At 43.8% G+C, this 24,156-nt stretch overlaps 2 protein-coding genes across 10 annotated transcripts in view; one reads left to right on the forward strand and one right to left on the reverse strand.

The window, feature by feature from the left end:
• Positions 1 to 486: 486 nt before the first annotated feature.
• On the forward strand, positions 487 to 12,235 carry SRI (sorcin). The gene is made up of 8 exons (XM_024559163.3): positions 487 to 642; positions 1,532 to 1,615; positions 3,661 to 3,730; positions 6,925 to 6,968; positions 7,695 to 7,842; positions 8,037 to 8,150; positions 9,113 to 9,171; positions 10,786 to 12,235. The coding sequence occupies exons 1-8, from the start codon at positions 592 to 594 to the stop codon at positions 10,810 to 10,812; spliced, it is 597 nt and encodes a 198-aa protein (XP_024414931.1). The 5' UTR covers positions 487 to 591; the 3' UTR covers positions 10,813 to 12,235.
• A 1,946-nt stretch (positions 12,236 to 14,181) lies between these two features.
• Positions 14,182 to 24,156, reverse strand: part of ADAM22 (ADAM metallopeptidase domain 22) — a 221,584-nt gene continuing 211,609 nt past the window's right edge. For all 9 annotated transcript variants that reach the window (XM_045194380.3, XM_045194376.3, XM_024557684.4 and 6 more), the window contains one exon: positions 14,182 to 20,885. In XM_045194380.3, coding sequence (XP_045050315.2) covers positions 20,865 to 20,885 — 21 coding nt within the window. In that variant the 3' untranslated portion in view covers positions 14,182 to 20,864. The remainder of the gene's footprint in view (positions 20,886 to 24,156) is intronic.

The following is a 24,156-nucleotide window of genomic DNA, read 5'->3' on the forward strand; positions in this document are numbered from 1 at the left end:
AGATAACAAGGTCCCCTAGCACGGAACCAGGCCGTTGCTGTTCAGGGAAATGTGCAACCGCACGCCAAACATTCCCTTGCACACAGTTCCTGAACTTTATTCCTGTTTTCCAAGGGCGCTTTCACATTTTGATCTTTCACCGACGCCTCCTTGCCTCACGGACACCTAAGAGCTGCCCTGATGTATTCGGCCCCTCCGGCAATACTGCACTCCGCTTAGAGCCCGTCAGCCCTGCCCAGTACAGTTGTTTAAAGTAAAAAAGTCAGAAAACAGTCACATAGGAAGAAAAAATTCCCGGGGCCCTGTATGGATGTTGGAATGTACCATTCGTTTCTAAGGGAGGAAGATCCTAGGTGTGAATAATTCGCAGGTCCTAAGTCACTTACCGGACCTTGCATCGTGCATGACCCGGGCCTGTGAAACTTAAACACAGGGCTGGACGCAGGCCGGGAGCTGAAGTCGCCGCGGAAACCCGCGCGGGCGGCGGCTCCGGGGCGCGTCCCCCGCCGGCCCGCTTGGTGTGACCCGGGCGGCCCCCGCGCGCGGGCGGTGCGGTGGGGCGCGCAGGGCGGTGCCAGCGCAGTCTGCACCATGGCTTATCCCGGGCACCCAGGCGCTGGCGGCGGGTACTACGCTGGCGGGGTAAGTGCAGTCCGCGCGGGCTCGCGGTCCAGGCGCGACCCGCAGACATCAGGGACACCCAGAGAACACACTTGGTGACTTCGGTGGGGCGGCTCCGCGGGCGCCTCCCGCTTCTGGCTTCTCTCCCTGCCATTTGCCTGGCCCCTGGTCTTTCGGCCTCTTTCTCTGGCTCCCTCCTTCTCTCTGTCCCCTCTGGCTCCCCATGGGTGGATTGCGACCCCAGAAGCCCACCCAGTGATTCTCGGATACCTGGCTTGAAATTGTGCAAATTGGGTGTTGGCTCCCTCCCCCTTCCTCTGTGTTTTTTCTAAGAGCAACAACAATTTTAATCCAGAATGGTCCAGAGAGCTACTTCTCGCTTGAAAAGAAAGTGAGAAAAAGAGGTCAGGGAAAGGCCGCCAGAGTAAGAGTCTTCCGGGAGGAAGGCCCCCTCGCCCTGCGTCGGGGATGCGCGTTGTCGTGGGAACTGTTTCCAAGACAGACTGTTCCCTCACGGCCAATAGCCCGACCCAGACACACCTCACCCCTCCCTGGCTACACCTGTCCCCAAACGCTTTGAAACTACCTTAAAACTCTATAAGAGGATTTAAGCTTGGTCTTAAACCGCTTGCCTGGCTTGCATTCACCTTAGTAACCTGAAAGTTCACAAGAGTTTGTGTAAGTCGCTTCACTTAATGCAGATGTCACTGACAAGACAATTCATTTTGGTCGGAGCCTCGTTTTTAAATGAAGGCGAGTGAGAATGGAAGAAAGGGGCCCAGTGACTACAGTTAGAGTGTGCCCGGTGGTGGGGCGGTAAATGCCTGGCTTTGCACAAAGACTCGCAGTGATGAAAAAACAAAACTTGGTTCAGCAGAATGAAACTGAACTTGTGTTTTCTGTCTTGCAGTATGGAGGGGCTCCCGGAGGGCCTGCCTTCCCTGGACAAACTCAGGACCCGCTGTATGGTTACTTTGCGGCAGTAGCTGGACAGGTTGGCTTTTCCCTTTAATATAAAAGAGTCATCACATTCTACATTTGTATTAGTCTTTGTTATAGTGTCCAGGAAAACGACCTTTCCTCTGGAAAAGAATCGCTTCTCCAAAAGAAAAAAAGAAAGAAAGGAAATTTATTGTCAGTTGCTTGTTTTGAATATCCAGAACAAATAAGGACAAAGTGTTACTGGTGTTACGTTAGTTCAGTTCAAAACTAAACTTGTGATTGATTTGGGGCAGACTGAACAGAATAGGGGATTATTATTATACCCTTTGAAGATCTGTGAGGTAGAAAGATGTCTTTAGAGCTGAATTGTCAGGGTCCAGAGTGGTTTCCAGAGACGGAATTGCTGATCTGGTGAGCACTCTTGGTACAACTCGAAGGCCTGTGCTGGTAATTCTGTTGCCAGATTCGCAGGGACACTTTCTTAGGGTTGAATTTGTAATCTCTCACCCCCTCAAGAAATAGATATTTATGGTAAAAAGCCACCAGCTTCAAAATAAGAAAGTTACTGCTCTCTTCTTACTATCAGGAAGTTAATCTTGTGAACAGTTTCTCTTTGGATGGAGATGCTGTTACTAGGTCAGCTCTTCTGTGTCCTCATTAGGGGTTGTGGCCTGTTGACCCAAAGAGATGATTAAGGTCTGCACCCCAAGATCCTTCACTTCTTTAGATTCTGAATTGTGTGACTTTCAGTGCTGTGCATTGAGGAAGGACACTTCCTTAGCCCCAGAGGTTGTTGTGTCTGCGGACTACGCTGTTGGTGTAACTCCGGTGTGTCCAGAAGGGATGTTTGCCCATATGAATTCAGTTTAGCTCTGCTTGGATCAAAAGTGAGAAGTAACACAACCTAAATGTGGAAATGCCATAGACTATATGGGATAAAAACCTAAGACCACCTTTTAGAATAGAAGAAGTACAGTTTGAGAAAATCGAGTGGAAAATTGAGTCTAAAACTGAAAGGGCTTCCCTTTAAGTATCTGCTTAATCTGTTAATGATCCGTATCTTTGAAACCACAAGGACACTGCAAAGCTCAAGACTCAAATTCTTAGATGGCCTGTGCCTCCAGCCTGTAAGTGACCCCACCTGCTTAGCTTTCAGCAGCCCTGGCCTGTGTCAGCGTATCCACCGTCTGTCAGATTATTGACCCTGCTCTTCATTCAGAACTTACAGTACCTATAGGCTTGAGAAATGAGGTATTTTACTTTTAAATTCCTAAAAAGAACATATATCTAGTTCTGAACTAAGCCAGCCAATAAATAGGCACTTGGGAACACGTATCTTCATATATGCATCGTTGTGACTGAAAAAACCATTTACCATATCATAAGCAACGGTGATCACAAACGTTTGTCTCTGAACCAAGCTTTTTATTTACTGATGTCAGCCATGTGCCCTGCTTTCCCCTCCCAAAAAGCTAGGAAGAGGAATACGATTTTAAGCAACTGTATAAATTATTTTATTTTAAAATGCTTAACTTTGGCATTTCCTCGCTCAGAGTCAGAGAAGAGTAGTTCAGGACAGAAACTCGTTTTATTCATTCATTAAAACTTATCAAGTATCAATGGAAGAAACTGAATGCACCTTAGTGTTTTATTAAGAGAAGAACCTTATACTTAGGAATGTTTATGCCAAATCTACTTTAGGATTTTAAAGGAGATGATGAAAAGATATTGACAATACTAAAATATAGGTGTAAGAAGCTTTCTGACTTTGTTAATTCTTGTGTCATAATTATTTAAAATAGAGCCTGAAATTGAATGCCCACTTAGATATTAAGAAATGCATTTTTATGGCCCTAATTATGCACTTGTGGAAGAGGATGTAACAATTTGTGTTGCTTTTATCATGGGATTATTTTTGGAAGTAGGATGAAGAAAAGAATGCCTGTTGAAATGCATTCCTTTAAAGTTTCATGCATAATAATACTCATTTTCTTGGTTATTATTGCTACATTCAATACTGAAAGTAAGCAGAGAACGAGAAGGTTCAAATTACGATTGTGATTTTGTGATTTCTCTTCCTGTGTTTGTTTTCTAAAGGATGGACAGATAGACGCCGATGAGCTGCAGAGGTGCCTGACGCAGTCGGGCATCGCGGGAGGGTACAAACGTAAGTGCTCGGCCTCCAGGCTGCTCCAGAAGCGCTCCTGCATTTCACATTCCAGCTGTCCTCTGTGATCACAGCCTTCAACATGGAGAATTTCAAAAGCTAAATTCGGTTTACTTCAAAACGCGATTTTGACAACAGTGCTTAAGACGTCATTCCACACTACCTGCCAGTTTAATGGGTTTCTTATTTGGGTTCCATGTATCTGGAACCATTCGAAGCAGAAACAGCTTACGTGGCTGGCCCCTTTCACGGAGGATGGGTTAAGGTGCTGAAATGAAATCTGCCAGATCAGGTGGCTTTAATGACAGGAGAATGTCCAGCCTATAGAAAAGTTTTATAAGAGTGTATTCAAGCCGAAATTTTGAGGACTGGCCAGAAGCAAAATCTCAAGGGCTGAGAAAATGATCCTGAGAATGGCGGTTTTGCATTTCCTCTTAGGTATTTTGAATGAAGGGAAAAAAACGTAAGGAAGGTACATGAAATCCATCAGTGGTAGATTAAGAAGGCCGGAGAAAGCAAAGTAGGGAAATCTGCAGGAGTGGATAAAAGGCAAAGTAGAAAAGCACATAACTGTACAATGGTGGGTACAGGATAGTTAATAATGAACATTGGCAGCGCACAGAGCTGGTACTTTGGGAACAAGGTAACAGTGAGGGCTTCTGTGGTCTCCTGCTCTGGTTTCTGAGTCACCCCAGGTGCGTAACAGTGGGCAGGGCTCATGTGAGGTAAAGACTGACCTTTGCTAAGGAAGATATATGCCTGGGGCATGACTACTCACCTTGTCCTGCCCAGTTAGGAATTTATGATCACTCAGACCATCCTGTGTGGTTACTTTAGGTCACTGAGCGTGTCAGGCCTGCCTCCAATAGCGAACATTTACTGCTATTTGCTAAGAGCTTACTTCGTCCCGAGCCTGGTGGCCCTAAGGGCTTTGAGTGGCTGGTCTTGGGCACTTGGTCCCCAAGTGGCCTCCCTGCACGGCTGGTTCTGATGGCTGGTCCTGTCCTCCACCCCAGTCCTCACGGAGCTGGTTGTTCTAGCTGGTCTCTGAGAGTGCCACTGGCACCTTGAACGCTGGCCGTGACATTCCTAGGTCCTCGCGCTTTCTTTCCTCCTTCCATCTCAGAGAAAGCGTTTGGGTCTAGTGAACAAAGCTCTAATAACAGGGGTCACAAAAGTGAGCTAATTCACAATGTACATGTCATTCTACACTCTCAGTAGAAGTGTAGTAGGTTTTAAAATCTGACTCACAAAGTGGCTTGTATGTCCTTGGAGAGTAGTCCTTTAAAAAATTTCTTTTGAGAAAGCCACACTTTACGATGGCCTTAGACCATGGAGCTTTGGAGAAGACATTTCCTGGTCATCGGGGCGTGTGACAGTTCATTTGTTTATGTCCTCTGGTGGCGGAGGCTGTACTGAGCCGCAGAACCGCCTGCTTGAGGGGTGTCGGACTGGGTTTTGGGCTACAGTACACTCGTGGGTCTTTCACACCCAGCTTCCAAACTAGGACAGCACAGACAGGGCGCGGGGATGTGCCCCAGCGCAGTACCTACAGACACCTGTTAACCTCTTTGAAAGGAAGCAGCCACACATAGAGGTGGAGCTGATGAGGACAGGTGCTCTAGCCTGTGATACATTAATTCAACTCCTCTTCTTCCTTGAGTGTGGTTGCTCCCCCGGTGTAGCTGAGAGAAACAGCTGGGGATGGGGCTTTTCCTGCTGGGTCTGTGACGTTGGGGGTTTCTACTGGAAGCAAAGGTGTTTGAGGCATTCTAGTGAAACAAATTGAAGAGAGTAAGAGTAAAATAGTAAAGATTATTTTGAAATTATTTCAAATAGAATTAGTATTAATGAAAGGTTTTTCTGGGGGAAATACAAGTAATATTAAGCAAGAGTTTCCTCACCCACGCTTATTAGACGTCAGCATTCTAGTCCCTAGAACTGTCGAGAATGGTGAGCTTTCTGCTTGGTCACTTGGTCACCGCCCATTGTGTTCCCTCCCTTTTAAACCCTTACACAAAAATGACCGGATGTCTGTCGTCCCTGACACACAGCTCGAACTTCTCACTCTCCTCCTCTGAAAATCTTGAGTGGCTCCATGATGCCTATAAAATAAAAGCTAAACGGTTTATTAGGAATTCAAGATCCTCTGACGTAGCCTCATTGGAAGGTACCTGCTTCCTCCCACTTCCTTTGTCTGCCCTGACTTTCCCGCTTCTCTTGGCTTATGTTGGCCCCCAGCTCTATTTGGCTGTCATCAAATGTCCCCCGTCTTTCTGTCATTCAACGTTTGGCTTAAATGCTGCTTCTTCTATGAAGTGTTTCTTACTGGGAAGGAGCCGCTAAGTTACCTCTTTGTGTCTTACTCCAGAGCACTCTTACTTAACACACAATTCTAGCAAGTGTATTTACCTAGTTCCATGTAGGAGCGTATTGTGCACGAAAAGAGGTCAGGCTATTTGAGGTAGGAGGTTACTGTTCAGTGCCTGACATTAAAGGGAAAAGCAAGAAAAATATGATTAGACAACTAGCAAACCAGCAGTCTATAGTCAACTAGGAGTAGCAGCAAAGCACCCCCACCTTCCTACTCACCGTGGTGGATGTAAAACGATGCGGTTCATTGTGGTGAATTGAACACACTCTATCACAGTTTCGAAGGTACGAAAGCATATAGTATTTGTAAAGGACAATATGATAGAAAGCTTTAAGCCTGTCCAAGAATAGGGATGATCATACAGTGAACTTCTGTGTAACCATCGCGCAGCTTCAACAGTGACACTGTGTTGCCATTCTTAGTTCATCGATGAACCTGCCCCTTTTCTTTGGGGGCAAATCCCAGATTTCTTATTGGTCATTTTGCCTACAAATAACTTCAGTATATACTTTTCTAAAATATAAAGACACCTTTTCCCCCAGCTTCAAAACCATAATAACACCTAAAAATATAATAGTACTATTCAATGCCTTTTGTAAAAGATTCCTATAAAGTTGTTAAAATCACATTTGGGTTATAGAAAGAATCCAAAATGTAAAATATCTACTTCAAAGCTCCATATAATTTAACTCCACATAAGTTAAGTAGCACATCAAAATGAAAGTGCATAAATCATACTCCTAATTAATTTGAAGATATGTAATGTAATGTGAATTTGTAAAATTGTATTGATGTGTATGTACTTCTCTTGATTTAACAGCTTTTAACCTGGAGACTTGTCGGCTTATGGTTTCAATGCTGGATGTATCCTTTACCTTGACTGCTGCTTTGAGTATTTTTTCTTGTCCCCCCCCCCAAAAAAAAATCCTCCCTAAAGGAATTCACCTAAGAATTAATACCTGGTAAACCCAATGACACATGACCAAAAAAGTCTTCCCAAACCATTAGCTTTTAAGATAGAATTTGGAAAAAGGAAGGAGGCTCAGTTAGAGAATGTTGGTGGTTCAAGAATCGCAGGAAGCGTCCAAGGCGAACAGCGTAGAACTCGAGTCGTCGGGGAGGCTCGATTGCCTCACACCTGACCTCCAGGCAGGCGGGTCTCAGCGCAGCTGCTGACCCCACAGTGCCTTCCATCCCACCTCCTTTCCAAAAGTGACCAGCCTGGGTCTGGGAGGGCTTGCCAAGAGTGTTAGGGCCAAAAGCACCCCAGGATGAAGGTGCCGCCAGTTCCAGTAACAAGGGTGCTTTCTACCTGAGGCTCCTGTCATTTCCTTGTAATCACATCACACAGATTAGCTTTTCCCCCCACAATGAAAGGTGTTCTCGGAGCTTTTTCTCCATAGCCCCTGTTTACTCTGTCACTAGCGTGTCTTTTTACTATATCATACCAACAAGAACGTGTAACATTTTTAGTAACATTTTTAACCTTTTGAGCAGACAGAACATTAAATTTCCTTGCCCTTGATCTTTGATGTAACCATTAGACAATGTTGCTCCCCCAAAATGCTGCCATCCTTAATAACAGTGCAGAGAGATCTGTCAGGCACAATGGGTTTCAATGAATTTAAGGAGCTCTGGTCTGTCCTGAATGGCTGGAGGCAACACTTCATCAGTTTCGACAGCGACAGAAGTGGAACAATAGACCCTCAAGAACTGCAGAAGGCGCTGACTGCAATGGGTGCGTACGGGGAGGAGCAGTGTTTTTTTAATTTCCAAAACTAAGTGCTACACGAAGGCAGTTTCTATATTGTAGAAGTATCGTGTATCCATAATTCAGAGGAGTACCACCAGTCTTTAAAAATTGTGCCTATTTCTAATGATCTTTCTGTAGTCCTTTAACACTTTTGGCTGGCTGATTTTTCTTCCTTTCAGGATTCCGGTTGAGTCCCCAGGCCGTGAATTCCATTGCAAAGCGGTACAGTAGCAACGGGAAGATCACCTTCGATGACTACATCTCCTGCTGCGTCAAGCTGCGAGCTCTGACAGGTAGGTGTGTTCCTTGGGCTGGTGTCACCACGGGCCAAGACGACGCAAAGTTCTCAGTGCTTCTGAACTTTTATTGTCCTGGCCTTTTCCCCCCTAACTTAAGTGCCTTTTTATTAACATTGCTATTAAACTTACCTAGCAGAATAATTTTTTTCAGAAATTTGAGATTTGTACATGACCTGCCATTAAAAAAACTCTAACTACATTTTACTGAAATGTTCCAAAACATAACAGACTGATTTTTGATCAGAGTATGAGCACTATTATTTTGTGATTTCTCCCTAGTATTGGAAATATTTGAAGAGTGAAATCACTCATTCGTAGCATTCTTTCCTATTTCTCCCTGACAGAAAGTAATTTAAAACAGTGGTCATCTGTTACAGGTGTATTTTGTAACTAATGAGATATCAATAATTGCTATACTTTTCTATTCCCTCTTCGTCTCTCCTTTGTATATCTTTTCCTGTTCCATTCCTCCCTTTTTACTCTTTTTAATATCAGGTTTTATAATTTTTACTCATCCTGACAAAAATTAGTGGGCAGATATTTTTATTAAAGAAAACCCTTTCCAGTAGAGCAGAGCTCAAGTACGTGGAATATTTTGTCACGGCCGATTTTTCATAGTTGGGACTCCGCCCACTATTTCCTAATGTGATGTTAAGAAGTTTGAAATTCTGTGCTTTCATCAAAATTAAGTAATGGCCTCAGAAGTTGCACAGGTTTTACTGACTTTGGGTAAGGTATTTTCTTCCAGCTCCACATTAGCCAGTTTCTGCACATTGTATGTTACTTCTGTCCACATTCACTTAGTTGGCTTCTTCGCTTTGGTGTTTTGGTTATGTTGGCTGGTGTACAACTTAAATGTTACTGCATTGTGAACCCAAAGCCAAAACAATGAACTGTTGTGAGATCACATAAGATGTAAAAAAAAAACCAAAACATTTTATTATCGTGTTTTACAGACAACTTTCGAAGACGGGATTCTGGTCAGCAAGGCGTTGTGAATTTCCCATATGATGATGTAAGTCTCAGTAAATTCAGAACTGAGCAGATGAGCAAGATGTACACCCAATGGACACCCCTTTTAAAGTTAACCGTTAGAGCATCTTCAAGATGCCAGAGGAATGCAGGCTTCAGTGATCAGAGGAGTTACCATTAAAATGTGTTAATTTCATTTGTTACTCATCTTACCCATAAACAGACCACTGTCTGCTTTGCATTACAAGACCTGAGCTAAAGCCCAGATCGCCCCTCTCATCAGCTGGTCACATAGGCAGGTTTCTTTACTGCTCCAAGACTGAGGGAAGAGAAAGTAGTACTAGTACCATCTGCACTGGGCTACTGTGAGACTTCAGTCAGAAGTGGCCTTGAAAACATCATACACGTGTGGTATCTGTTTTTGCGTTCTTCCCGGTCACTGAGCACTAACTTTAACAGCTCAAAACTGCATTTGACACACCCGTGTCCTTCACTGGGGACATCAGGTGCAAACTTAAGTCACAATTTAAAACAATGTATTTACTGAACAGTCACACTAATGGAGGCAGGCTGACCACGTCATGGTGTGAACGTGACCAAGGGCCGTCTTCAGTGGCATTCGCTGGATGTACTTGACAAAGCTAGGGGGGTATTTAGTTGTTTCCCCACTTTTTGCTTTAAAGCCATTGCTTCTTTTAAAAAAATATATTTTTAGAATAGAGTCACTGTGATAATTGAATATACTAAATGTTTCACCATTACAACATACAAAGATGCACGTGTATTCGGCTTAGCAGCTGCTGAAGTTACAAGTAGACTTTTAAAAGGCTTGGGTGTAAATACGTTTATTTTTTCTGCTTAAAGATGTGTTCTCTTTAGTGTGCAGCTTCTCAGGTGACAGTTTCGTCACTGTTTCCGAAGACGTAGAACCAGCCTGTGGAGTGGAAAGTGCACAGGCTGTGGCCTCAGACGGGGCCACTGAAGAGAAACCTAAACATCATGACCCTTAGTTTCCTCTTCCCTGCAGTAGGGGCAGATGGGCTCCGTCTCGCGGGAATGCTGCGAGGATTAGCAAGCCCTCCCTGGTGCTAGAACAGTGAAAAAGAAAATCGATCAGAGAAAGCAGTCTGTTGCTGTGTGTTTAGTGGGGAAGCAAGGAAGTACTTCACAGCACGTACTGATGCTTCTAAACCGGGGTTTCTGAGTTGCACGAGGGTCGGATATTGTTTCTGCACGTACTTACACTTGCGTGCTGTGACTGAATTAGTTACGTAGACTGTAAAGGAATTGGTTGTTCAGAGGAGCTTTGTGAGAGCAATGGAGTAATCCTGTGTGGTGTGGAAGCCTCCACATGACCTAAACGTATAAACTCAGCTGTTCTGTCTGCGAGTAGCTTCCTTGGACCGTGCCCATCTCTAGAGTCTTAGATATTCTTTGGAATGTAAACAATTCTTCATCCACTGGAGTACGATCTGCTGCTCCCTGTAAGCTTTGGTGTGAGGAACCCAAAACGAACCTTTCCATGTGTCGTTTACTCTTTTATCAAGGGCTTTTTGAAATCCATACTTCAAATTAGAATAGGGAAGTGTAAGCTGCCTAAAAATAACTCAGCGTGCGCTGAGATCCTCTGTGTGACGCCGGCTCTGCTCTCTTTCAGTTCATCCAGTGTGTCATGAGCATTTGAAGCAAGAGGAAGCTGCGTGAGCCTGGCCACCGTCCCGCGGGAGTGGTGTCTCGCTCTTGCCCCTTGCCTGCAGGAACGCACGTGAACTTGCCTCGCCACTTTTCCTTACCAGTTGCTGTGAAGGTGTATTACTTTATGTACATCTGTAGTTTTTGTTTTCAGTTTAGATAATAAAGTCTGGAATTTTACTAAGATCAGATCAGCTCTGGTACACCATTTAGAATTTCCTTGAGCCATTGTCATATGCTTTATTCTCGTGCTAAACCTGTTTTATGTAACTTTAAGTACGCAAAGTGTTGAAGGCAGGGTACCTATTTCTCATTGTAGGATACTAAACCCTTTTCATCAGACCACAGCTGTTATTCCTCTCCTAGAAGGGCTTTTGCATGGTATTGAGAGCTCGGTTGGTGGAGTCTTCTTATCATGTAAAATGCTTTAGACCTACTTGGATGCAAAAAAGACCGTGGTAATCCCGGCCAGGGTTACCTCCATGGAAACGTAGCGCATGCTTGAAGGCTTACAGATGTTCTGATGGCCATGTGAGTGGGCAGGAACATGACTATTTTCTGCCTTTTGAAAACTTACTGGGTAATCTGAGTGGCGAATACTGTCACCAAGATCTTCTTTGTCAGCATCCACATAGACCTTTGTAAACCGTACTTAAAAACCTCGTACATTACGGGCTTAACTGTGTAGAAAAGAAAGTTAATAGAAAAAGACTAAAGGACTATATGAACATTTTAATTAACTATGATTATTTTGGCTAATAGAATTCTAGGTGATCTAGTTTCCTTTAAGCATTTCAGTATTTCTGGACTTTGTATAATGTGTGCTCTCCCTTTAAAATCAGGTGTTAATTTTTTAAATACTTCCATTTGGTATGCCATGTGTTTACACATTAACAAATACAGCAAAAGGTCTGGAAAGAGTGCACCGAAACGTGGATGAGACTGCCTGCCCCGGGAGGCAGGACCCTGAGTTCCTTTGCTTCCTGCTACTTCCAGAAGGTTCTCTGATAAGCAAGTATTACATTTATAATGGAGGGCTCTATAGAAAAAATTGTAAACCATGTGCTTTTAAGTTACATCTGGATTCTAATGCTGGCTGTGCTTCTAACGATATATGTGGTTTGATCATTTTAGATCATCTCAGAGCCTCAGTTTCCCCATCTTTCAAAGGAAGATAACGCTTATCTCTGAATATGAAAAATGTGTTGGTATAATAAACACCAATGATGTTTCTGTTTCTTAAATTTAAAGCTGGCCTGATTTGCTCTTTTGGCGAGAGAGCCTAATGGATAAAATAATGAAATGAGTCTGGTTTCTCCCTGCCAGCAGAGTGCCTGCCTGATTTCAGGGCACCGTGTGACAGCTACCATTCTGAGGCCAACCAATGAAAATAAAGATATTTCTAAGCATCTCTAGTCACATTTCACTAGTTATTTTTTCCAATACTGCTAAAAAGTATATTTTATACATGTTTATGTAACCCTAACTTATGTATTTATGTCACATAGTCACACCTGGCTGTATATTACAGTGGAACACAGCCTGCTTTATACAGGGTGGGGCGAAAGTAGGCTTACAGTTGTATGTGGAAGAGTTTATTCTTGTATTATTTATTAATTATCGTATTTTCCATACAGACAACTGTAAGCCTGCTTTCGCCCCACCCTGTGTATGTGGTGAGTGCAGGTTCACTCCAGACAGCAACGTCTGAGGCTACAAAGCTTGGCTTTCCAGAAAAGGGCCCAGGTGAGCCCAGAGGACCAGGAGGCAGGGACACCCTCAGTCCCAGTGCCTGCTCTGTGCTCCCAGCTCACCAGTCTCCCCTGAGGAAGCCACAGCTTCAGGGAGGGGTCATTTTCTGGTCAGGAAGGAGACCCTCGCCGAACCAGGGTCGCGGGCCACATCTGAGCCACCCGGCTGCTTTGGTAAGGCCCGAGGTGTGCTGCATCGGTCATGGTTCTGAATTCGCTTCTGGTTAAGTGCCAAAGTATTACAGAACCATGTCTCCGGAAATACTCAGTTTGAGTTACTGATACCTTGTAACAAGTCTCCTTACCTCTTCCACTTCTACTTTCACTGTTTCTTTCCGAAAGCCTGGAGCCTAGTCTTCAGCACATCCCTGCAGCTAGAGAGTTTCCCTGCCATTGACGGATTTGATGTATACATCCCTTCTTTAATTACACCAAAGTCTTCATTACAAGTGAGTCTCGTGTTGCCTTACTTCTATCTGATGTTGGGTTCTATGTTTCATTTACTATAAATATAAACCTCACCCTCGTGCAACTTCACCCTCGTCTTTACACCTGTTTCTTGGTCTGATTTTCTTAAAGCATGGTGAAGCTGTGAAATCAAACCTCAATACTTCAATTATCCGGAGAATTAAGTTCCTCAGACCACCCCAACTCGGGAATTCATTTAATTCTGCAGATGTGTGCTTTAGCCTTGTGCTTCAAGAGGTTCACTGCCCTAGGAAGTGGCTACCGCAGGCCTGGCGCTTCCCTGGGGGCGACTGGCAGAGCTCGCCCACACACTCTCACCGAACTGGTCGCAGCTGTCTCTCCCGTTGAGCCGAAGTGGAACTCAGGCTCCACTTCCGCCTGATGTTCCAGGTGCTGCCGTCGGTCTATGAGATGGCATGTGAGCTAAAACTTCTGCTCCCTCTGAACTAGACTTGGCTTTCACTCAGCTGAGTGGGTTCATTTCGGTGTTCACCTCAATAAGCTATTAATAGATGCCTAAAATATTACAAATACAAGAAATGGAGGTCTATGTATAATCACCAGAAATGTTTTTACTCAAATGTACAAGCCCTTAATCAATGACTTCTGTTCTTCTCACATATAACTACATTTTTCTTCAGTGGACTAAGAGCTAAAGGGCAAGGGAAGGAAGGGCAAGTGCCAGGGCAAAGACTGGTGGGTGGAATGGCTGCCTGGGAGACCATTGAGCAGCCGGTGGAACGGTTTTTTAGTCAATGAATGCATGAATGCGAACTGAACCTTCCGAGGCCGATGGCCTTCGAGTCTAACACAGGTGAGCTCATTAAGCACCACCGCCTGGTCTCTAGGTCGGGGTATGGTAAGCTGATCCTTGTTAGGGTCGGAGAAAGTGCAAGAAGAGGCAAAGCAGGTGGGTAAATGCAGGAGGCCCTGCCGGCCACCCAGCTGAGGAAATCGTCCAACAAATCGAGCATTCATCCTTTACTACAGGACCTCTGTATTTCTTACAGTGTCCATGGTCCCTCCTGGATGGTGGAACAGAAAAGCAAACCCCCAACATTATTCCCACAAAGCTGACAGACAAGCAGTGGCTGGGAGAAAAATAGGATTAAAGGCAGTTATGCATCAAAGTAACACTGATCTTGTATTGAAAGTCACTTTATTGATGTTACAATGAGAGTAACATAGAAAACCGTGGTATCTTACTAGCTTCAGAAGTGAATACTAATAAAATTGTGCCAGAAATTTGAACCTCAAGTTACATACAGTAACCTTTAAAAACAGCAAGATTTTTGTTAACCTACAATATAAGAACAACTTGATAACTTGAACAGCCATAAAACAAATTACGCTTGCTCAGGAAAGCAGTTGCCATACACATTTCAGTTGGTGTTTGCCAAAACCCAGTTATTTTAAAAATAGCTTAAGAACCTGAAGCGCAGAGAGGCAGAGAGAACAGAAAGGGTAAACGAAGCCAATCTAAGATACACACATTGATGACCCGGTTACCAAAAGCAAGACTGTGCTGCTATGGACGCTTCTGCACAAAGTGACTGCCATGGTCTGGGGGTGGGACGGCGCCCCTCGAAGACGACAGGTGTGGAAAGCCCTGCCACAGACCTACACTGGCTAACGTATAAACTGCTGTTTAGGGAGAGTGTCCAGTTTCTAACAGGAGTTGTCTGTAGGGGGTGCTGGTGGGGCGGGTCCCAGCAAGTTCGGGAAGGAGTGCATGCTTAGTTATCCTGAATAAACCTCTACCGGTAAGCACTTTGGAAGTTAGTGTAAAAAATAAAAGTCTTCCGTATAAAACAAAGATCTGGGATCACTTTGCCCACTAAAAAGACTGTGGAATCACAGTTTGATTTTTGTGCTGGATTAGAAAAGAAAAGGGGCGTTTCTAATTAGGCAGTGATACATGTGTAATTTAGCAGAACTCTTGGATTGTTGATAAATATATTCACATCAGCACTTTCTGTAGTGTTACCTGGTATAACTTAGCACCTCTGTGTTTAAAGATTTGGGGGCTATTTTCATTATTTTAGAGCTTGACCATAAAACACAAACCCATAGGCTAGGCCCTGCAGGAAAAGCAGATTAGTATTAGGTGTGTATGTTTGTTTTAACTTGAGAGGGAAATGTCCTTCACAAACCGAAAACGTTACTGATTTTTTAAACGCGTTATCTTAACAAGATTGCTAGTCTCATTGTATGCCTTTTTGTTAAAAAAGAAAAAAGAGAAGAAACACATTTTCCCTAGTTTTGGCTTCAAGGGTTCCTGCAAACACGAAATGGCAATGCCCTGGAGTAAAACCTTGCCGGCCTAGAAGCACCTCCCGGTACAATGCAGGCTCCGTGAACGATGCCACAGCCAGCCGTGATTGGCCCATCATGGACTGGACCGTGAAGTGCTTGTAAAGCCAACACTCAGTAAAACTGCAAAGCATGCAGGTCAGTCACAGGCACTCGGCACCTCTCCCCGTCTCACCCCAAGTGGCCATCCTGTGCCTGTCTGCACCATTAGCTTCTGAGCTCTGTGTGTGGCTCTCCGTTTTGCTCCTTTGCCACATCTAAATGCCCCAGGACCCCAAGGCTGGCTGCTGCTTATCTCCCCTCCATCCCGAAACAGTGCGATCCGTGCCCAGGTGCCAGGGGAAAAGACTACAGGTGCCTCTCCTCCGTATTCAGCGTCCCTGTGGTTCTCCCAAGTGGGCAACAAAGGCAAAAAAAGAAAAAGAAGAAAAAAGGGGGACTTACCTCCATGACAGTGCAAGTTCCTAGTCAGGAGGAAAGCGCTGACAGCTACTGAAGGGGGAGCGGCTTCGGAAGTAGGAAGGGTCTGGGAGGGTCTCAAACCCCACAGCGAGGATGCTCACTGTTTGTCGGGCTCTGGATATGAGGGAGAAAAATACTAAAGAGGTTTTTGTTTTGTTTTTGGATGTTGTTTTTCTACTTGGAAACGGAACCAGAGGATGCTCCATTCCGGGGACTCTGACAAAGCAATAAGTAAAATGTGACCATAAATATTATCCTGATATCTAAAGTCTCTTTGAATCTTTGTCTGCTCTGCAGCTGCAGGTGTGATGGAAAAGCTCCTCTTGCGATTAAAAGCACCTGACCACAGAGCATATGCTAAGAGCATGTGCCAACGGTTCCCAGCAGTGGGGCTGTTCCACTAACCGCCCCCCCCCCACACCCAGCAGGATGGGCTGCTGCTCTCAGCCCATTTTCACAAGAGCAAGCTGGCCATCTCTCAGTGCAATAAACAGGGAAGCTGTTTATCAAAGTCCTTAGCTCACCCCATGCCAGAGGAGAGCTGCATCCAAAATCAGAGTCGTCTTATCAATTCAGAAAACATTTCAGAGGGGAAAACTAAAAAATTTGAGCGAGTAAAGCTCTATTCCATAGAGCTATTTGCTGCTTATATATTTCAAGCTAGTAAATAATGAGAATGAGAAATTCGTCTTGACTCCATGTAAGAAAAAAAAGCATTTGGGTGGCAGATTTAGAGGAAAACATAAAAGTGAAAGGAGGAAGATCATTAGGAGCATAAAAAGTAGACTTTATGCTACAAATGGGAGTCAGAGCGTCTGATGCAAAGTTCATGCCAACTTACCAACCGGTAGGACGGCACTAAGGTGTGCTGCCCACGGGGCCTCCCCAGCAGCAGCCCGCGGTGGAGTCCTACTCAGGCCTGGCAGCAGCTGTGTTATCTCCCTTCCCCCTGCACCCCTTCTCTCGGGGCTGCGCTCTGTTCTCCCACATACTCTGCACGCCTCTCCACATCCTTCCAAAAACTTCCCTTTCCCTCAGGTAAAGTGACTGAAATCAAATAATCTTCTCTTTAGGTTAAGATGTATTATTATGTTGAATAACACAAGGATATATTTAAAGCACTAAATATATAAGTTAAAAAAGAACTGTATGACAACAAAAAATGAAGAATAGATTAAATAAATAAATGAATAAGCCTGATTTTGAAATACTGAAAGAAGTGAGTGGAAATACCATATTTCCTCTGGCCCACAGGGAACTATAGGTAACGAAAGTATAAAAAACAAAATCTACAAAGACAAGAAGTAGCCCCAAGAGATTGACCATGGACAAGAGCAGATTTTGCAAATCTGCAAGGGAATCAGCCAGAGAGGAAGGAGAGGGAAGGAGAGAGGGAAGGAGAAAGAGGGAAAGGTGGCATCTCTCTATGGAAGTGCACAAAATACCTGATTCTGTATTTTCAGCAACTTCTCTTAGAAACCTGATCAATCTTATGTTCAGAAATCTATGCTGGACTGACCTTGTGTATAAACCCAACTTTAAAAGCCTTTTTAAAGCAAGGGGAAAGTGAGAGAGAAGCTTTTATCACTTAGGAAGCACCTGTATCAAAATACGTTTGTCATTTTAGCCTTATATTTACTTAGTCAACTTTTTTTTAAAGAAATAGTTTCTTTAAAAAAAAATACAGCAAGTACAGCAAATTGAAAGCCCTCATTAAGCTGGCTGTTTGGGTTTGTTCCTGGGTCACGGACTGCAGAACACGAGGCCGGCCGGGATCACCGCCCAGCTGGGAGGCACCAGAGGAGGGCGCCACTTCCTGTCTAAAGGAAGAGCAGCTGAACACAGAGACCAGTCAGTCTGACCCGGCTGTTCCTGAAGGGCTCCCTGTTCCCCCTCACCTCCCCTGTAGTCACTCTTAGTGGAGAGATTTAAATGTTTCTTTTGTTTTTCCTTACTGATTTTTACCTTTATTTAGGGTTTTTTTTCATCTATTGATATCATGTAATTTTCCCCTTTAATCTGTTGTGTGGTAAATTAAAATCTCTGTTTTCATAAGCAGCTTTGTGTCCTTAGGATAAAACTCACTTGGTTATGATATATTTTTATCATTAAGTATTTCTTTAAAGTAAACTATACTACACTGTAGTGACTACGGATTGAATGGAACATCTCAGGCAGCAGGGTTGTCAGTGCGAACTCTCACCGACGCACAAAACTTGGGAAGGAGAGGAAAAAGGCATACAATGGGACAGGAAGTCCAGGTCACCGCTCTTCTCTGCGCAGCACGACAGTCCCTATGGCGGACTGGGGCACATAAGCATTAGTGGCATGATACACATGGCTACGTGGCCTCAAAGTCCCTCTCCAGAGTAGGTACTCTGAAAAGGAACAGTAACATTGTGCTTGTGTTCCCTGCGCCCGTGGATGAAAAGTCATAAATATTTACATTTAATACATCTGGAACACCAACACGTACTTCTTGAAATTATCCACTAAGATGATAAACTTGCCAACAAATTTTGCAAATGGCTGCAAGAACGTTTAAACATTCTCAGATACAGTAAATACTGACAATACAACATTAAAGCTCCTATGAAATCATAATCTCTCTGCAAATAAAATAAAACACTTTCATTCAGTTCCATATGAAAGTTATTACCAAGGAAGATGGCTACGCCGCCCAAAAGGTACATAATAATGATTTTCACTTCAAATAATAATTTTTGCATAAAATAACTGAGAAGGTGAGGGGGGGAGTGAGATCTGTTGATTACGTAGCTATCCATTTGCATGCGGATTCTTCCAAATTAGGGTCGGTGTCACTGACTAGGGAGGATATATACATCAGGTACCTTACATTCAAATCTATAAACTCTTTCATAGTCAAAATAAACCTTATAGAATTAGCATTTTATACACTCGATACCAGAAAACATTCAGTGCACATTAAAGTGACCTTGGCCAAAGCCACTTTACCCGCTGGACCTTTACACCCATCTGCCCTCCTGTCCTCGGCTTGCCCTAGGTGGCCCTGTCACCAACACTCACCCAGACCTTAGTTTGATGAATCGCTGGTTTTGGTTTTGTTTTGGTTTTTTGTAGTCTCAATAGTTACAACCCTTCCTGTCATAAAAAATGCTGTTTATACTTGAACGATTTGGATGATCAAATTGATGTTCAAACATCTTCAAAGACTTCCAGAAGAGAGGTGCACTGGGAGACAGAAACACAGAGAGTCTGGCCATCCCAGGAGATTACATGTGGAAATGAGATGGACTTTGTCCATGAACACTACTGGGGGAGAGTTCTGCAACCTTGTCTGCAGATGCCATTCCTCTCAAGAAAAAGGAGAGGAAATGAAGAAATTCAGAAGTACTCTTCACATCCAAGCATCTGGTTGACCCCGCCAATTTCTGAGCTCCCCCAGGGAGTCTCCTTAGGGAAGTTTTCTTTTAGAACCACAGAGCTGCACTGTGACGGCCATCAGACTCGGGCGTTAAACAAGGGGCTTCCACAGACATTTCTCACTTTTCTATGAATTAAAAAAATTGGGAGTTCAAAACGTCTCTCCTGGTTAGCTGTTTGGGTAACTTCACAGTGGCTGCATACTTGTGGCTTTAGATTTCTTTTAACCCTCTGTGGCCTGTTGAGGCTTCCCCGCCCAGCTGGTGGAAATTCCCCTCATCTCACTTCCAAGTCAGTGCAGAAGGAGGGGTTGGGACTCAAGCATCCACTAATGATAAATATCCTTGGTGAACAGTGTAAAAGTTGTTTCTGTTGAAACAAGTCAGTCATTTCACAGATAAGGGTGGCTACCAGTTTTGTTAAAGAACAAAACTTTAGGCCACAAAGGGTTACAGTATTGGCAAATCGGGAGCCACTAATGCATCCGCAGCCTGTGGGCTCATCTATTCTGGATAAACTTGCTTAATCTCAGCGGGAGCCTCTGCTGCGGGACTGGGCCTCCAGAGTGAGACCAGCAGATGTGCTCTTGTACTGAAAATACCAGCTGCGGAGGCAGCCACTGTAGCCCCAGAAGGCAAGTGGACAAGCCGGAGGACTCCCAGGAGCAGCCACGGGCATCGGCGGGCCTGTAGGCGGACGGCAGCACCACTGGACTCTGGCCCCCGGAAGCTGCGGAGGCCACAGGTTTGCTGGGCATGTGATCTCCTGGTCAATGAATTGCTCAATAAAACTGCCACTGGACTGTTCACGGTATACAGGGATGTCACACGTTTTGGACAAATACCAATTGTGGAGACACGTCTACAGCACTGACTACCATATCCACAACATCAGCTGCTCAGGCTCTTTAAAGACCCTCTGATGGACAACAGTGACAGGACTGTGACTGTGACTGACTGTTTTTAGGCATTTGGCAAAATACACTGTAAGTAACAGCTGCTTTTTCTTTATTTTAAAAATGTTTACATATGTACAATTGTCCTTGTATGCTGATATAAATATGAAAAGTAAAAAAAAAGCAGAAATAAAAAATACATGTTTAAATTTAGCATATGGGATATTGGCCTCTCAAAGCTTTAAAGTCCTGCAGGAAACTCCTATACGCCTTAGCCCTGCATGCGAGTGTCTATCATGGGATGTTGTCTCCGTAAATGTGGAAAACAATATACAGAAGCTTCATGCACATAGCATTACTGTCTACAATGAGGATGTGCTTCAGAATGCCAAGTTCTGAATCCACTACTGTCCCTCAGAAAACTTGCTACATTTGGGTCATGTGAGTTAATTTTAGTGATATTTCTACATAGATCTGCCATGCGAATTATCCATTAACATACCGATACCTTTACTGTGCCATATGATAGTGTAACAGTTCAGTAGCTCTTTTCAAGGTTCAGTTAAATCTTAAGCCAATGACAGAAAGAAAATAGTATCCAGATGTGAGACTGGGCTTCTCCTCGCTTGTGGCATCTGAGGGTGCTCGTGTCGTCTGAAGAGCAGATAGATTTGCAGTGACTCCATGAGGCTGGGTTTCTATAAAAGTTGAAGTAAACAGTTTCGATGTATCACATGTAAACAGTTGGTCTCAAATGGACGTCTCCCACAGCTGCACAACAGAGAAGAGCAAATCGCACATTGTGAAAGCAGGAAGCAGATGTATTAGGGGCTATAAAGGCGAAAGACATTTGGGGATTACATGCATACTTTGTGACTGTGGATATGCACTCTAATGTCCAATTTAAGAAGTCTAATACATGGATAAAAGAAACACTAATTTTGAACTCTCTTACCTCTAAACCTATGTCTCAACCTTCTTAACAACTGTCATCTTTTAATACAAAAACCCTTCACATCCTCAATTTAATGGAACTCAAAAATTTTAAAAAATTCAACACTGTGTCTCAAATAAATAATTTAAAATATTATTTTTTTTAAACTGCACAGTTCTTGACCTGACTGGTGTGGCTCAGTGGGTTGGGCATTGTCCTGCAAAGTGAAAGGCTGCCTGTTCGATTCCCGGTCAGGGCGCATGCCTGGGTCGTGGGCCAGGTCCTCGGTTGGCGGCATATGCAAGAGGCAACTGATGGATGTTTCTGACATCAGTGTTTCTCTCTCTCTCTTTCTCCCTCCCTTCCCCATTCTTTAAAAATAAAAAAATAAACTCTTAAAATAGAATAAAGTATACCCTTCTTTCCCCAGGACTCTGATAGAGCCAGTTAGAGCAGTGGTTCTCAATCCACCTGCCCATCTCAGTGATCTGGGGGCACTTTAAAAAACCCAATGCCCAGGCAGTGCACCTAATCAAAGTCTCTCTGAGTGGGACTCCGGCACCAGTGTATTTTAAACGCCTTTCAAACAACCCCCTATACAGTCAACACTGAGAAGTACTGACCTCAGGGAAGTATAATTCCATCAGTACCACCACCACCCACTTAAAAATCACTGCCCTGGGCCTATGACCGGGTTATACACCCTCCAATTGCATTGCTACCTCCTAGCAAACTGTACTCTCGTGGGAGCTGACATATCAGAGTACAGTGATGCATCCAGGGCAGGATGTCAATTCCTTAATTCCCTCACCTCTTCCCTCTCCTTGCCTCTGCCACCAGTTCTTTATACTGGCCCTGGTTTCATATCTAACTTCTGTGATGTTCAGTAATTGCCTTAATGGGCTGGAAACAACTTCGGCGTGATTAAATATGAATGCAACTCAGTGCGCCAGAGAAGGCAGGCTGATTTAAAAAAATAGATCAAGCTGATCACATGTTTCCAGACAATATGACTTGGGTTTCATTATTATAAGCATGAACAAAGGAAGCCTAAGTAAGACTAAGTGTGACTTAAGTTGCATCCAGTTTCCATTTTTACTGGAAACTTGGCTGGGGCACGTCATTATGTAACTAATGAGTTTCTGGGGAAGAAAAAGAAGAACTAGGTAAAGGACTAAGTGGATATTTCTATATAGGTTCCGTTGATATGTTCTTTTGTATCTCCATGGAAATCTCAGTCCGATGCCCATGGGGGCTACCACAAAGGACTGTGGTACACCTGCCCATGTTATCTACCCTGGGCCATTGAAAAGACACCCATCCCCTGCTTTTGAAACCAAGTCTCCCAGCTGTGAGGACCGCTGTGGGGGGTTGATACCTGCTGGTGGGGACAAGGGAAGATGAGTGACTCCCAAGGTGTCTGAGGGAAGGACGCTCTAACATGCTCAGACAACGGCATTGGGTAGTAAAGGGTGCAGACCTCAGTGAGCCCAGCTCCCGCACAAATGGTTATGGGGGTTAAAAAATAAATGACAGCTTACAGAAAGAAGAGAGGCACAAAGTAACGACACTGGGAAAACCTGAAGGGCACAGTTATCCCTGTGAGGTAACAGAAGCTGAGAGCTGCCAACCTATCACCTTTGGAACAATGCATGACCTTGGCCATGGCTGGACAGCTGTAATGGAGGAGGTGCTGATAGAAAGATCTGCTAGTTCGATTCTCCACAGCCCATACAGACAGCCTAGAGATAGGGGCTGCCTACTCCGCAGGATGCTGCTACATGAGCCTGTAGATGGTCCACAGTGGACGGAAGGAACCAGGCCTTCCGTACAACTGCCCCACTCAACCCAGGGAAGGGGCCACAGTCAACCATTTCTTCTGGGGATCTGTCATTTTCATTAATAATCTGTACCCTGGCATGGCAACAGCCGAGAGATTTTCACCAAGTAGAAAAAGCAAGTGTGGACAATTTATGGGGGAAAGAGTAGAATATTATGCTTTGGCAATTCCCAGGGGAGGGAAGGAGTGCGATTCCTTTAGATTTCATCACCACATAAGTACATCAGGAAAAACTAAATGCCTATTAACAAGTCTTTTTTTAAGCCCTGAAGGTTGGATGCTGGGAATCTGAGTTACCTTCTTCCTTTCCATCTTTTACCATTTCCCATATTAACATATGGAGATAATTTTTGTATGATTAACAAAGTACCACTAATTGTTTGTAAAGTCTTTTTTATTACAGTGACATAATCAGCTCTTAATGTGTGTTCTTACGGACTTTGAGTTGAGGGCATCAAAATTTGAATGATCCCTGTTTACCTCGAACCCCATAATTTAAGTTCAGGATCAAAGACGTCTTGAAGTATCTTTCAAAACCAAAAGGCCTAGGAACCTAGGACCCACAAGCAGACAGAGCTGCCCAAGCTTCTAAAGATTTGTTTTATATAACCTTTTTTGCAAACATTATTTCTGAGAAGATCAACATTATAATATAAATGATCATAACAGAGCCTGGACATCAATTACAGTAATTATTCTTCAATTACATTTTTCACTTAAGACTGAGAGCTGGCCTGCCTCTCCAAACTCCACTGCATCTCACATTTCACATAATGGATCTGTTCTGGGAACCTGAGACTGATTAGAATCATGATTAAGATGTAAAAGAGGACTTAGCATTTAAATGAAACTTCTGGCGAGTCATATTTTTATAAAAATAATCAACTCAATATGTAGTGTTAAATCTGGCTTTTTTAAAATATAAAAGGTTGTTAAATTTCACCACACCCTTTATCATACTCTAAATATTACAAATTTTGAAGCTCTCTTTCCTTATTGCCAAACTCTACCCTCATCTCCAAGACACTGATCTGATTTTCTGTCCCCGGATCCTACTTCTGAAATGCTGTTGGTTATTATTAGCCAGTGAAAGGCCTGAGCAAACAAACAGGGCATGGAAACCAGGCTAGTTTAATCTCTGGCATTTCCAGGGATATTGAAAAACTGATAAAGCAAAAGACATTCTGTTTTTGTCTGTTCCAGGTTGAATAGACACTGAATAATAAAAGATACAAATATGTGACAATAAGTCATTAATACATACCAAA

The sequence above is a fragment of the Desmodus rotundus genome, chromosome 6, assembly GCF_022682495.2.
Source record: "Desmodus rotundus isolate HL8 chromosome 6, HLdesRot8A.1, whole genome shotgun sequence".
NCBI classification, from domain to species: domain Eukaryota; kingdom Metazoa; phylum Chordata; class Mammalia; order Chiroptera; family Phyllostomidae; genus Desmodus; species Desmodus rotundus.